We start from the raw sequence: 15,073 nt of genomic DNA, 5'->3' as shown, positions 1-15,073 counted from the left end.
ACATTTTATTGCCCTTGTATTAACTAACATAAAAGCAGTTAATGGGTTAGTATCTGATGGCTCTCTTCAGTTTAAAAGATAGTAAACTAACTTTCCACTCCAGATACACTTTTTGATCAACATTTAATGTTTTCCTCACATATACAATTTTCAGCAGGAATATATATTTGTTTCAATAACACAGAATTTCCTACATTTAAGCTGACATTTCATTTGAAGCAGTGTTTTTTGAACATGCATGTTCAATGAAAATGGAAAAGCAGTGGTATTTTAGCTTGCGCCAAGACTGTTAATAGCTGCACAAATTGTTCTTGAGTATTGGATTAGTTCAACAATAAAAGTGAGGAAACTGTATTGATAATTCAGAGATGTTAATGGTTTGATCAAACTTGGTCTTTTAGAACTTAATTCCTTTGCAATATATAATCATATAAGTAAGAAGGTTACTTTTGCTGAACTGTCAACAGTGACCTATCTCCATTATTGCCCTTTTGTACGAGAAACACCTGATGTATGAGCAAAAGCAATGCTCACCTATGGCGAAAAATGTGGATAATGGCTTACATTTTCTAATCCAGATCTAATAACCACCACAGCCTAAAGGTTAGATCGCCCAAATCAGTAGTGAGCTGTAGGAGGCTGCAAAGTCAGCTCCAGGCTGCACAGTAGTTTGACAATGCAGATTAGCCCCTTTTATTTCTCAGCTCTGTAGGAAGCTGCACTGATTAGGTTGTGAAGAGTCATTGAAACAATCAGATTTTTTAAACATCTGAAAAGCACTCTACATAACATAATGTAAATCTATTAAAAGTAGCAAAATAAAAAATGTTTTTCATCTTTCTCTTCAAGATCACATACAACATTAAGACTTTGCTGCATTAACTCTAATTGTGAAGGCTTCATTTATCTGCAATAGGTATGAATTCATCATCCAACACTGACATCAACTGCATCTGCCCCCCCCCTCTCATCATTGAGCGACATTTAAGAAAATGTAACAAACAGTCCATATGATCATAATGCAACAGCACTATTAACATTAGCACACACTTTCTGACATCTGGTTGGACTGGACACCATTCAAAAAAGATCCAATCAGGGAGGAATTAGATATGTGCTGCAACATTTGTTTTCTCTTCCAGGTTCTACAGGATGAACGGAAGTATGGAGGAGCGCAGGGTTGGATAATCTCTGAACTCCTTTAAGTAGCTGCGGTGTTTGCCTTTGGCCCACACAGTCATCTGGATGAAGGCCACGAGAGTGAAGAAAGCCACAGGCACACACTGTGTCATTACTGTGAAGCCGATCCAAGAGCCCAGCTGTGAGCAAGAAGTTAACATACACACAGACACACACAGAGTTCATTGAGATTTATGGCACAAGTGTTGGGTCTAACCAGTAGATGGCAGCAAAGGTGCACCTTTTATTACAAAGATTAACTACAGTACTAGCAAGAGGGTTGCTAACTATAATTAATAGTTGGTGTCAGTATTTCAGTACAGAAATGTAAAAAATTTCTCATTGTAAAACATATAACCAAATTACCAAACAGATATGGAACAAAAGGTCCTTTGCATTTCATTATCTACATGCTTTCATACTGATTTAAATTCATACATACAAAAATTGACAACATAAATTCATAATATAATAATAAATAATAACATTTATCTGCAGGTGTTCCAAAATGCAAAAAGGAAAGCATTTCAACACTGTCTTTCATTCCATTCGTATGTATTAGTACATATTTGAGAAATATCCATGTTTATTTTTTCTAAAATTATGTATGAGTTGATGCATATATGTTCTCACCTCATATGTGTAGTTTGGACAAGAGACCAGCCAAAAAATCCATGTGAATGGATTTTTTGTGGGATAAGGAATCTTCTTGGTCTTTGAACCTGAGACGATCAGCAAACAAAAATTAAACACTGCACTGTCCATAAGTGTTGGATCCCTTTAAAAAATGGAAATATAATGAACTGATTGTTACAAAATACAGACCTGAAGATTTGAGGTTACGAAGTGCAACGTGGATGGAAAAATTGCCCACCTGACAGAACTGTAAGAATAAAAACATCCAAAGATGAGCTTCTACATGTATCTGGAAAAGGACTTCACTGATAACTTATCTAAGACTCACCAAGAAAATGTAAAGTCCTGTATGCACCTGCTGCAGCCCATAATCTGTCAGTGTGTTACAAAAATATTGGTTAAGATATGACATTAAGACAATTGTCAACTGTGACTGACGAGGTGAAGGGAGAATTTGACGGTAAGCACTTACAAGGTGTGGTGTAGAGAGGGTGGTTAATGTAGTACGCCATCCAAGCTGCTGAGCACCAGTAATAGCCACAGTTCTGGAATAGAAAGTGGGATTAAATTAACTGTCAAGACTACACATACATGTAATTCAAATTTCTAAGAATAAGAGCGCAGCACTCAAGAATGAATATCATCTTCAAAGAGAAAATATGCAACTCACTCACCTTAAATATGTTTCTGAGAGGCATGGTCCCATGGGAGATACGATGCACAAAGAGTGTCTCAAGAATCCTCTTGATGTAGTGGAAGGAGTGACACACACAGGCCAAGCTGTAACATGACACACATAGACACACACAGACACACAGACACACACACACACACACACACACACACACACACACACACACATTTAGCTTTGATTAATACATTGTTATGCTGCAGTTCATTATACTTGGCCCAGACTCACTGTCAACATAGCAATATGCTTCTGTTTGTCATGTACAGGAGGAATCTGTGCGAAGCATGGAACTGTGTGATACATTGCAACAGATTCCTGGGAAAACAAGCAAGTTGACACTCACTGTACGACCCAGTGCTTGCTGCTAGTGAAGTCGTATTTCGGAGCGTAGATGAAAGGAAGGCGGAAGTAGAACATTAGGTAGATGATCAGCGGACCTGCACACTCTGTCAGGAATACCTGAGGTGAGCAAAGGAAGGCCGACAATTATTAATCCACCAACAGCATTTTATTAATAGTGGTAACAGTTTATATGTGATATGGAAAAAACACTAATTAGTGAAAAAAAAGTAAAGCTTCTCTAACAAGCCACTTGCCAAAGCCAGTCCACCTACGTCTCCTCAACACTGACAATCAATCAGCGTAACAATAATACTATTCCACATGTGGCCATGGATCTAATAAGACACCAAGACAGTTTGTGATGCCAGTTTTCCACCACTAATATCATTAAGCACACCAGCACAGTGGACAGTGAAACTGATCCCTGAATCGGCACCTCAAGTAGAGCCCTAGCTCAGTATGCCTGGCCAACACTTCTCGCTCCTCCACACACAATGGCATCCGTCTTAAGCCTGGTAGGGCACTGGGGGGATGAGTTAGGGTTGGTGAGGACAGAGAATGGATAGACTAGGCAAGCAGGGGTGAGTAAATCAGAGGGGATAAACACTTTCAGGAGAAATGGGGCCATGAGATAATATGTCCTAGGACAAAGGACTAGCACTACAGGAGATGAGGGAAAGCAGATGATGTAAGCTGATGGAAAATGCTGCATCCATGTGATATAGATTGTTTCTCATCTTGTGGATATGATTCAATGGAACATGCAAACATGGTATTTCCGGTATTACAAATGTTTCCGTTTAGAATCCAAAAACACTGAAGCATCATTGAAATCCGTGTATTGCAGGTTCTTTGAAAACATATTGAAAATTGAATTACCATACTCTAATCTCAACAAATCTATTATGTGATGGAAACTAGAAGAACGTGGGAATACACACACATATTAGAAACTAAGCTGACACTTAGCTTAAGCCTGAGATGCAACCGTATGATCCTACATATGCATGCACAGGTGGACTCACAGTTCCCCATGTGACCTGGGGACCTAGGTCACTAAAGTAAAAGCTGGTTGTGGTTCCCACAGGAAGCGTTTGGAGAACATCCTCATCCCTGAGACTCTTGGCCTCTGAGAAACATGATAGACAAGACCAGACAACATCACATAAATTGACTGTCAGGTGAGTTGAATACAAGCAGGATTTACTGGAAAAAATTAAACATACTTGGGTCCAAACGCAGGGACTGTCTGGCTGGATGCCACTGTGGATCTGTCAGTAAAGAAAGGGACTTTATCCTTCGCATACTAGAGGGAATTTTTTATACTTAGTTAAGAGCAACCAAATAAAAAATGAAATATTTTTAATTTTCAACTCACTTACATGACTTGTGAAATAAAGCCTTAATATCCAAAACTGTTGCAGTTGGCTCCACCTGCAGTAAAAATGCAAAAATAAACTAGGCTCGAAAGAGTATTTTTACGAGCAACATTAGTATATAGATGGCCGTATTTACATTGACATTTACTACATTAGATTTACAAGAAAGGCAAGCTTTATTGAAAACACAAATATCACTGCCCTTAAGTGCAGATGTTTTCATTACTTTTTGGATTCATCAATCAATTTTTTTATTTGTCCTTTCCACTTGTCCTGTGAGTTCAGGGTCGCCACAGCAAGTTATTGTGATTTGGCACAGTTTTTACACCGGATGCCCTTCATGACCCAACCCTCCCCAGTTTCTACCGGGCTTGGACCGGCACTGCACAGCTGGGAAAAGGAATGGGCTGTTAGGGGTTCAGTGTCCTGCCCAGAGACACTTCGACATATACCCAGGACCGGGGATTAAACCACTGACCCTGTGGTCCGTGGACAGCTGCTTTACCAACTGAGCTACAGCCACCCCTGAATTTTTCATTTGACCAGAAACATTTGCAAAAGCTGCTACTCATGTGTGTTTGCCAGCCTGCCTGCTGGCTTTGTGTAAAGCCAGCAGGCAGGCTGATGGTAAGGTGGTAATTAAGGTGGAACAGAAGATTCCTGTCTGATGAAGAAGCAATTCTCACCTAACTGCTCCCTCATTCAATAGAAACGGAACTCAAGAGAGCTGCACGTGACAAAGCTGTCTGTCAAGTAGATGATACTCCGTACAACTACCAGTCTGCCAAAAGTGATGACTATAAAAGATTCTCACCTCAGACTTAATTGCAAATTAAACAACACACTGCTTATGCCACATTTTGCGGAAATGTGAGATGCTTGATTCATAAACCTATAAAAGATAATTACTGAGAGGTGATAAACTGCAGTTATTGATCTGAAAGGCTAAAGCTTGCAAAACAATCTCAACCACCTTTTTATGACTTTTGTAGTATCTGTGAACATAATTGATGCTTTAGTCAAAGCAGCGTAATCAGAAACCTTCCTTAATCCAGACACTAACCTTATCCAACAGTAAGAGTTTCTCCTTGGTCTTTAAGTCCACGATCTCCACCTCAAAGTAAACAATCCTTCTGGCCTTTTTCGGGGGTTTTGGTTTTGGCCTTGGTGCAGGCTTCTTCTCAGGTTCTGCTCCATTCGCATTTTTTGCTTCTAATGCAAGTACATCCATGAGACAGTTTAATTCCAAACCTCAACAGCCTGAAGGTAGAGTCTGTGATATATGCAGTTACACTGGTTGTTCTCCACTGGTATGTGTAGTAGCTCCCAGCTGAACTGTCAGTCCAACTCAAGGGTGTCCTTTTTGGTGTCTTTTGGACTCTCGGAATAGCCCTCCACCTCCAGAAGGAGAGCATACAGAAATATGTTAGACACTTTTTCCTCCAGATGGAGTGTATATGTGTAAGAGGGTGCAGGCAAGTGAGCAGGAAAGAAAGCAAGGCGTGGGAATAGAGCTGCTCTAAGAACATGAAGTGAATCTGCTTCTCACCTGAACAGCAGCCTCTTCATGATCCACAACCCCCACTTCATGCAACGAAACGCATTGAAGACGAAACCAGAGACCCCTAAGACATAATCCATAGTGCGCCATTTGCAGGGCTAAATATAAGTTGCCTGATTTGCTCTGCCCCAGCTTGCTAACCTTGGGAAGCCACTCACAGCCGTACCCAGTGTCAGATTCCAATCTGCTCACATTAGACCCTAAAACACACATCTCCATTCTGCTCAGCTCCTCACTTGGTTAGACAGTGACAGACCCCAATATACACACGATACTTGTATTCTTTTCACCTCTTTAACTCCACAACAAATACAGGCATGTTGATTTCAGTGTGGTTCAAAGTGTGTGTGCTGACTGAACAATGATGGAACAACACTGTTCCCGAAATACTTAAAAGACGTCCGTGGCGATGGGAGACTGTAGAAAATGCTGATTGGGAGAAGATTAGAGATGCCTTTTATTGCAGGGTCAACTCATCGTATCACATACCCAACTGCATGTCTATATTCTGCAGTCTATTTATAGCTGGTAGCCCGAACCAGCAGCGAGCAGCGCACTGTTAGCTTTCCAAGATTCCTGCCAACACTGATGCTTTTATATTGATTATGGGAAGTGAAATGCCTCAAGAGACAAAATATGCTGAATTACACGTCTTGTTTTTCACTCATCACAACACTTAGACTTAAAATGGGAAGAATACTGCAGTTCAATGGTATTTTGTAGAGACATTGCTTTTACAAAATATTGACCCCATTTTCTGTGAACTACAACATTAGATCACAGCTGTCCACAAAAGCTGTCCATGCAAGAAGGAGACTAGTGAGGGAGGCCACCAAACACCTAGGACTTCCTTGAAGGAGTTACAAGCCTCAGTAGCAGAAATGGTAGCAACTGTACAGACAGATTTACAACTGTGCCATGTTCCTCCAATTTCCTAAAAATTGATTTAACTTGACTCCATTGAATATTCAGTGACTTGGAAATGTTCTTGTATCCATCCCTTGACTTCTGCCTTTTAATATATTTTTTACAAATTTGCTTAAAGGCAGCAGAAGATTTGTCTTTATGGTGTAGTTTTGGCCACAATTAACTGGACCTTCCAGATACAAGTGAACCACATTCAGTGGACTTAGGGGATCTCCTTTAAATCTAATTGGCTGCAGCAATAATGTCTTAGGTGAGTTACTTTAAGGAGGATGAATGCTTTGCATCAATTATTTTCTGTTTTATATATTTAACTATTTCTGGATCACTTTGTGGTGCTCTGTTTTCATTTTGACATGAAAGAGTCATTATGTTTCATTTTCTTGTCGAAAAAGACAAATTAAATTGACCATGCTGTCAACAAAAGGGCAAATACTTTTCACTAATGTTGCTCATGATGCTATAACTATAAAGCTTAAACAATTCACTGTGATATGCAGTGGGTTGACTTGGGAATAGCAGCACCTAATTGTAAAACACAGTGACAATAGGACAAAAAGATACATTATTACCACTACCATTATTACCAGATATATTACCACTTTATAGTACCAGCCTACCCACAGCCGAGCATTTGAAGTTCATAGTCATACATCATATAGAGAGTCAATACTATATGTTTATCGCAGGCAAATGTTCTTAATGTATCCATGAAACAAAAGCAGCCTGTTACAAAAGCTGTGTAATAATGAAAATCCTGAAGATGGTAATGTGTTTGTTCTTGTTAAAGGACGCCTTGATTTTGAACACGTACACAAATGCCATAAAACTTTCCTTTGACTATATGAAAACATCTCTCTACTTCTAGCTGAAAAATGACTCCAGATGACATCACTTGGAGGAACTTTTAGTTCAGATCATGTCATCTTGTTGCTCACACTATTTTGTTTGTAATCATGGTCAACCTGCATTCCCAGAGCTTCTCCAGATGACATCATCTGAACTAATGATGAAAAACTCCTCAGTGGTGATGTCATCTGGAGTAGTTTTTCAGCTAGAAGCACTACATTTTTATTTAATTTAAAGGGACTTCCGAGCAAAGTTTGAAACCATTAATGAAGATGTACACCTTAAACTAAAGCCATATAGAGCAAGGTGGAAAAACTGAAATATTTTCTGCAGGGTAGGCAATAACATTTTAACTTTCACAAATGCAGGATTTGTTGCAAGCTAATGTGTTGGACTGCATTAGTTTTATCCTGGAGTACCCAGTAAATATAATGTCTGTTTTACCTTACAAACAAAATGGTTCTTAATTTTTTGGCATTTAAAACCTTAAAGTATTTGTAACTATTTGGGCCTATGGTAGAATTTCAATCATATACAGTACTGTACAGAAGCCAAAACATATAAAACACGAGTCTAGTCTACAGTAGGCCTGTGAGAAATCTGGAGGACCTAACCAAAGATCAACGGCTGCCCCCTGACCTTGTCCCTTCAGGGGTCGCCACAGCGGATCATGTTACGCACGTGGATTTGGCATGTGTTTTTACGCTGGATTCCCTTCCTGCCGCAACCCTCCCATTTTTTGTCCGTGCCCGGGACCGGCACCAAGGTTGCCCTTGGTGGCTGGATGGGGCCAGACCTGGTGGGGTGGGATTGGAAGCCACTTCATAGAAAAAGCAGCATTATATATAGGGCAAGGGCGCATCCCTTGCGCATTCGTACTCCATAAAACGAGTAAATGGCCCGATAATTGATACACGTCGCAAGTAATTTAATCTAGACAATCAGGCTATAGTAAAGTCATTCAGAGACACTCTTGATGTGTTACTATGTTTTAAGTTTTTAAGTTAAAGAAAAATCTGGTCGCATCTTAATTTCTGCTGCGGTTTAGCAAAGTCGGAAACCTTCGACAGGATCATTTGTTGAGACTGTGGCTGCCTGTTGGCAGAGACATGACACATCTAAGGCCAGCTCTGACCTGCTTTTGGAGATGTTGTGCAGTTTATACAGGGATACAATACCTTTTTTTTAAAGGTTCCAGGCCGTGCATGAGTTAAAAATGAATTTGCCGATAAAATCGCTAAAGAATTTCTTTAAAAGCTAACTTTTGATTTAAATGAACCGTGGGGAAGACCAAAGTATTTTAGCGTTTATAAAGAAATAAATAGATATTGTCAGAGAGGATGGAAAAAAGGGTAGAGAGCACGCTTTTTTATTTAATGAGCATTGTGGAAAAAAAAACAGAATTTAGCTTAAATACAGTAATTAAATTATCTAGTCAAATAGAAAAAAGGAAATACTCTTATCTGTAGGGGGCGGTGCTACAATTCGTAGCGTTCAGAATGTGGGAAATGCATTAGAAGAAGAAAAAGAAGAAACAAAGCCGGAAGTTGTTGGGACCGAAAGCTCTCAGCTCCAAGAAGCAGCGGCAGCTTCTAGAAGTTTCTTCAGCTTGGCGGTAACACATCCATAGTTCTGTTTGCAAACAGTGGTTAAACTTAAAAAACAGTTTTCTCTTTGCCTCGGTGCTGAACAAAAAGTTGCCTTAGTTAGCGGGTTAGCTATTAGCAGCGTTGACAGCTGCTTACATAGTGGACATGCTGGATGTGTTGGTGGGACCGAAGAGACCTTCTTGAAGCCTTTTAGTTCACAATGTTTTTGTGAAGTATAAAAAAACTGACCATTGTCATGGGTAAAGATTACTACAGCGTGTTGGGATTAGCCAAAGGTGCGTCCGAAGACGAGATAAAAAAGGCGTACAGAAAACAGGCTCTGCGGTATCATCCTGACAAGAACAAGTCTCCGGGAGCAGAAGATAAATTTAAGGAGGTAGCCGAAGCCTATGATGTCCTTAGTGATGCCAAGAAAAAGGACATTTACGATCGCTTCGGAGAAGAAGGTGAGGAAACCACTCTCATTATTACCTTCTATGGTTTAGCTTGTGTCTAAATCGGAAAAACGCTAGTTTGTGTCACTCTAATTTATACACCCATATTTACGTCATTAATATGTTTGGTAAACCGTGCGCTGGGACTTGACTTGTCTAAACCTGTTACCTTACATTTATAGAGTTTTGCATCCTGCTAATAGATCACCGCTGTCTGTTACACTTTCTTCACCAATGATCGGAATCAAACAATAGATGCAGCTGGAGAACTTTCTAGAAACAACGCGTTGTTGCATGTGCTGTCAGTGTGCCACTAGAATCATGTTCCTGTTTTAAGCAGTTCAAACATGCATATATTTGTGCCTTAAGCGTGCCTATACATAAGTACGGATCTGACCTTTTAGTAAAGAAAAAAGAGCTAAAAGCTAAAACTAGTTAAACACATTACTAGTGTCCTTATTATTTATTCATTTTTAAACGTGCTTGTTATGAATGGTATCAAAGAGCACTTTGCCTTTTGCCCACAGCCATCACTTATTTCTATGTTAATAGTTGAAATCTCCTCCAGATTATGCCATCTGGAAGACTTTCATTTAGAGTTATGTCATCTGAATAAGACTGCAACCTAAATTGTATGAACAACCTGATGACAATATCTGAACTATAGAGAGTAGGCCACAGTACAGAGTGGGTTTCGGTGGCATACAGCATAATCAACCTGTCCCAGGATGTCCTCTGGGAGTTACTTTCTCCAGATTGGATCATTCATAAACACCCTAAACCAGAGCCATAGACAGCAAGCTGGAAGTTGATTTAGTCTTCCTTTAAAGAAATATGTTTGGCAGTTAGCATTCTGAAGACTTTACTTTAGACTGTTTTGATATTGTTTAGTATTGTTTGTACGTGACTTTTTGCAATTATATTAAATAAATAACAAAATCTACAAAGTAATTCATGATAAAAAAAATATTTGTAAATTTGGGTCCAAAATAGCTGTGAAAGACATATTAATTGGAATATTTACCCAAACTTAGCAGTGGAGATGCCATTTAAAATGCATTTTTGTTACTCTATGTCCTCTAGAATTTAAAGCATAAAGTCACAGAGATCTGTTGTTTCTCCATGTCCTCTTCAGGACTAAAGGGGTCAGCTGGTGGTAGAGATGAAGGACCCAGTGGTTCAAGCTACAACTACACCTTCCATGGAGACCCTCGTGCAATGTTTGCAGAGTTCTTCGGTGGCCGTAGCCCTTTCGATCATTTTTTCTCTCAGAATGGAGATGACGATATGGACATGAATGACCCCTTTGCAGCATTTGGCATGGGAGGCTTAGGTGGCTTTCACAGTTCCTTTAAATCCCACCCTGGAGGCCCTCACAGAGGACGTGAGAAGAAGAAAGACCCACCTATTGTGCATGAGCTGAACATGAGCCTTGAAGAAGTCTTCTCAGGCTGCACCAAAAAGATGAAGATTTCCCGCAAGAGACTGAACCCGGATGGCTGCACTATGCATAGTGAGGACAAGATTTTAACAGTTGACATTAAACGTGGCTGGAAGGAGGGGACAAAAATCACCTTTCCCAGAGAGGGAGATGAAACTCCCACCAACATTCCTGCAGATGTGGTGTTTGTGGTTAAAGACAAACCCCATCCAGTGTTTAGAAGAGAGGGTTCAGATATAATTTATCCTGCCAAAATATCACTCAGAGAAGTAAGTAAACTATGATATCTGAGCTTAACTCGAAGGCGTGTTTCACACATGAAGACAAAAATCACCACGTTTTCTAATATTTTGGCAAAGAATATTTATTATCAATACTTAAATCTAAACTTTTAATCTTTTTCAATATCTTGGGTTCATTCTCTCCCTGTCCCTCACCAGGCATTGTGTGGATGCACGGTCAACGCCCCGACACTGGATGGCCGGATCATCACTGTGACATCCAGAGAAGTTGTCAAACCTGGAATGAAAAAACGTATTGTTGGAGAAGGGCTGCCGCTATCAAAGTGCCCTGAGAAGAGAGGCGACATGATCTTGGACTTCACTGTTAAATTCCCTGACAAATTGGGCCAAAGTTCACGTGATGCGCTAAAGCAGATTCTTCCACTGTGATCTGCAATGATAAAAAGACCAAAAATCAAAAGTTCCACTACATACTCTTCTATGTATGGTCACATTTCAGCCTGGAGGATTGACCATGACCAGGACCATGGTAGATTCGATTCCACTTTCGTGGGGGTTTAATGAGTCTTAAAATCTGGAAACTTGACAGAACAGCCAACATTTCTCCACCAGGAATGCATGCTTGCATGCATGAGATTGGCCAATGCAGCACCTTGCCAGGTGAAAAGTCTGTATTATTTTGAGCTAAGTGGGAGGAAATTTCAAATTCATTGAAGTGTGTGTATTCATAATTATGCAAGGTGGCAAATTATGCTGATGGCTACAAGAAAGAGAGTCAAACTGTGTTAAAAGAGTTTGCAGAATTGCACCTCTTGAAATTTTAATTTACTTATTAAGGATTTGGTTTCAGGAAAGCTTTAAAGTTGTGCACAAACAGGTAATTAACGATACCTCAGCTTTGAATCGAGCTATAACTACATTACCCAGCAGGACATGAGTTTGGTTGCTCTTACATAACACTGATACTTAAGAACTGGGTGGATCCTTAGAGATAAACACATTACTTTTATTTTATTTATTTATTTTTTTTGTCCTTTCGGCTTATCCTGTGAGTTCAGGGTCGCCACAGGGGATCATTTGTCCTCATGTTGATTTGGCACAGTTTTTATGCCGGATGCCCTTCCTGACGCAACAATCCCCAATTGCTAATGGGCTTCGGACCAACACTGTACAGCTGAGGATGGGGGATGGGCTGTTGGGGGTTCAGTGTCTTGCCCAGGGACACTTCAACATGTGGTCGGGGAAGAGCAGGTCGTGAACCTCTGACCCTATGGTCGGGGGCTGGCCACTCTACCAACTGCCACTGCCGCCCCAGATGAACACATCACATATAGGAGAGACTTTTTAAATACTGATCAGATTACCAGATCAGTTTGTGTCGGTATGTAACCATCATTACATACAGTTCACTTTCTCCATGTCATAATAAAATCCAGTGTTTGGCTCATAAATCATCTAATGTTTATGCCTACCATCAGACAGTGTCTGAAATATATAAATAACAAGCTGTCTAGCAAAGTCAATTTAATCTAAAGTATATCAACTTACCTTTTCTGGCTTTTTAAGTTTAACTGCTCAAACAAAATGTCTCCTACTCCCACCTGAGATCCTTTTTCTGTGTGTGTGTGTGCGCGTGTGTGCTGTAAGTTGTAGCTTGCACATGACAATGTTTTTTTTTTTTTTTTTTTTTTTAGTTTAGTAGATTGGAGTCAGCTTTCAAAATACATTGTAAAGCACATATCATGCTTATGTTTGTGTCTTCAAGTTTTAATGTGAGTTTGAAGAAGCTTCCCTTTTAGTCCCAATGTCTGCATAAACAACATTCTGAACAGGAAAATTGGTTTAGAAAATAGCTCTGCTCTCAGATTGGTACATTGTATTACCATTTACCAAATTGTAAGTATCACAAAGAACAAGAACTACAGATTGATGCAGCCCTAAGGTTTAGGATTATGCGTTTATTAAAAATTTACACTTTTACAGAATTTTGTTTATCCAGAAGTGCACACTTTATATTGTAAAATATTTCAGCTTTTGTGCCAAATTATATGTTTATATATGTATATACTGTATTTGTGAATCTGTGCATCTCATGTGGTACTGACAATCTACCAAGATCTTAAGCCATTTACTTAATATTTCGTACCCATAGAGAATGGAGAGTGTGTGTATGAGATTTCAATTCCTTTTAGAGTCTAGTTTCTTTTTGGCTGTTTGCTCAATCTAAAAAGAGTAAGGTCTTGGTGTTTTTTTTTTTTTTTTTAAGTCAACATGACAAACCTGGTGCATCAGTCCGGTAACAGGATAAATACAGATACTGAGTAGTGAAATTAATTTTAAACCCCAGACATTGCCTTTTCTTGCAAATCATATATAACAGCTTTCACTCTGAGATGTACTATACTTGGTAATATGTAGTTACACAGGATAGTAGTAGTGTCCCAACAACAATTTCTGTTAAACATTCAGTCCTGTGTCTCTGACTGGTGATTAAAGTTGGCTCATGAGTTGGTTTATTTTTAGATTTTAACTTTCAGTAAGACTGTTAGAGACTGACTACTTACCACTGCTCCTGTCTGAGATTTGAGTTTTTAGTTGATACCAACATTTGGTTTAGAGTGAATGTTGAGATGTGTTAGTAATCTCGGTCCTGTGTAATGTTTTTGCTAATTAGGGTTTTTGCAAGTATTTTCTTTTTAAGGGAAAAGCTGGTGAACAGTGTTTAGTTTTACCTCTTGTTTATGTTTTAAACATTTTTAGAATGGGATTCAAAATGTTTAGACTTTTGACAAGGTGAATGTGTATGAACTGATGAACTTTCCTATGCTGTGATGATTGACATTTCCCTATTAAAGAAATCGGTGAACATCTCCTTGAATTAAGTATTAAAGCATTTCCCCCAAAATTGTCTTCCCAAATGTCAGTGTAATGATTTTACATTATTTTGATTGTAGAATACACAGTTATCTTTTTTTTCCTTTCGGCTTATCTTGTGAGTGCAACTTGTAAAGTAGTGAGGTGAACCGAGCCAAGCAGCATGGGCTTCAGTTTCATGCCCAAGGCCCCTTTAATATGTGGTCAGGAGGCACACAGAGTCAAACCACTGAACTTGTAATGTCATAGTAATAAGTTTATTCCCTTGAGAGTCTAAATGCACACTGAACATTAGAGTATGTTAGAGTATGTTTGTACAAATGTATAATATGGCCTAATCAGGTGTGAGGAATGTTCAGTAGGTGCGGAAAAGCTTATTAACTGAGGAATGTGAATGAGCTCAGTAGCCTATATGTAATTTTACATAGGTCTGAGGCTTCATGGTAAATTGGGAGGCTTGTTGGTGGAGCTAATATATAAAATTAACTTAACATTCATTTGCTGGAGACCATAAATATTAATATTGAATTAGATTGCAATCTTTGCACTTATTGGTTATTGGTTATTGGTTATTTTAATACCAATCTCTGGCTGTCTTGTGCAGGAAAAGAGCTTTAAGTGAAATTTGTTTGGTTTCTACATAAACCTGAAAGTCTTGATGAGTGTGCTGATGCTGTCTCATTATGCATTAGCTTCTCTCAGGAGCTCACAACTTGGAAAACTTGTAGGGGCCGTAGCAATAAACTGGTTCATAGCTGAGCTGGAAAAACTGCAGTCTACCAAAATGGAGGTCCACTGGAAGGGGGATGGGGCGCATACAAAAAGGGTGCCCAAGCACAACATAACAACCTGGAACAGAAGCTCACATCAAAGGACTCGTCAGTGTTGGCAGAACCTCAAGACAGTAACTA

At 39.3% G+C, this 15,073-nt stretch overlaps 2 protein-coding genes across 2 annotated transcripts; one reads left to right on the top strand and one right to left on the bottom strand.

Annotated features, from left to right (window-relative positions):
* Positions 1-126: 126 nt before the first annotated feature.
* On the bottom strand, positions 127-5,969 carry tecra (trans-2,3-enoyl-CoA reductase a). The gene is made up of 11 exons (XM_067477913.1): positions 5,291-5,969; positions 4,231-4,282; positions 4,075-4,119; positions 3,874-3,977; positions 2,850-2,965; positions 2,490-2,595; positions 2,288-2,360; positions 2,144-2,187; positions 2,005-2,062; positions 1,813-1,901; positions 127-1,319 (listed from the first exon to the last, which is right to left on the bottom strand). Exons 1-11 carry the CDS (start codon positions 5,456-5,458, stop codon positions 1,146-1,148), a joined length of 1,029 nt encoding a protein of 342 aa, XP_067334014.1. The 5' UTR covers positions 5,459-5,969; the 3' UTR covers positions 127-1,145.
* A 3,112-nt stretch (positions 5,970-9,081) lies between these two features.
* On the top strand, positions 9,082-14,193 carry dnajb1a (DnaJ heat shock protein family (Hsp40) member B1a). Its single transcript, XM_067478073.1, has 3 exons — positions 9,082-9,617; positions 10,741-11,315; positions 11,487-14,193. The coding sequence occupies exons 1-3, from the start codon at positions 9,407-9,409 to the stop codon at positions 11,715-11,717; spliced, it is 1,017 nt and encodes a 338-aa protein (XP_067334174.1). The 5' UTR covers positions 9,082-9,406; the 3' UTR covers positions 11,718-14,193.
* The last annotated feature ends 880 nt before the right edge of the window (positions 14,194-15,073 follow it).

Source organism: Channa argus, chromosome 15, assembly GCF_033026475.1.
Source record: "Channa argus isolate prfri chromosome 15, Channa argus male v1.0, whole genome shotgun sequence".
NCBI lineage: Eukaryota > Metazoa > Chordata > Actinopteri > Anabantiformes > Channidae > Channa > Channa argus.
The sequence above is the reverse complement of the archived record's forward strand: the minus strand, read 5'-3'. Positions and strand labels throughout refer to the sequence as shown.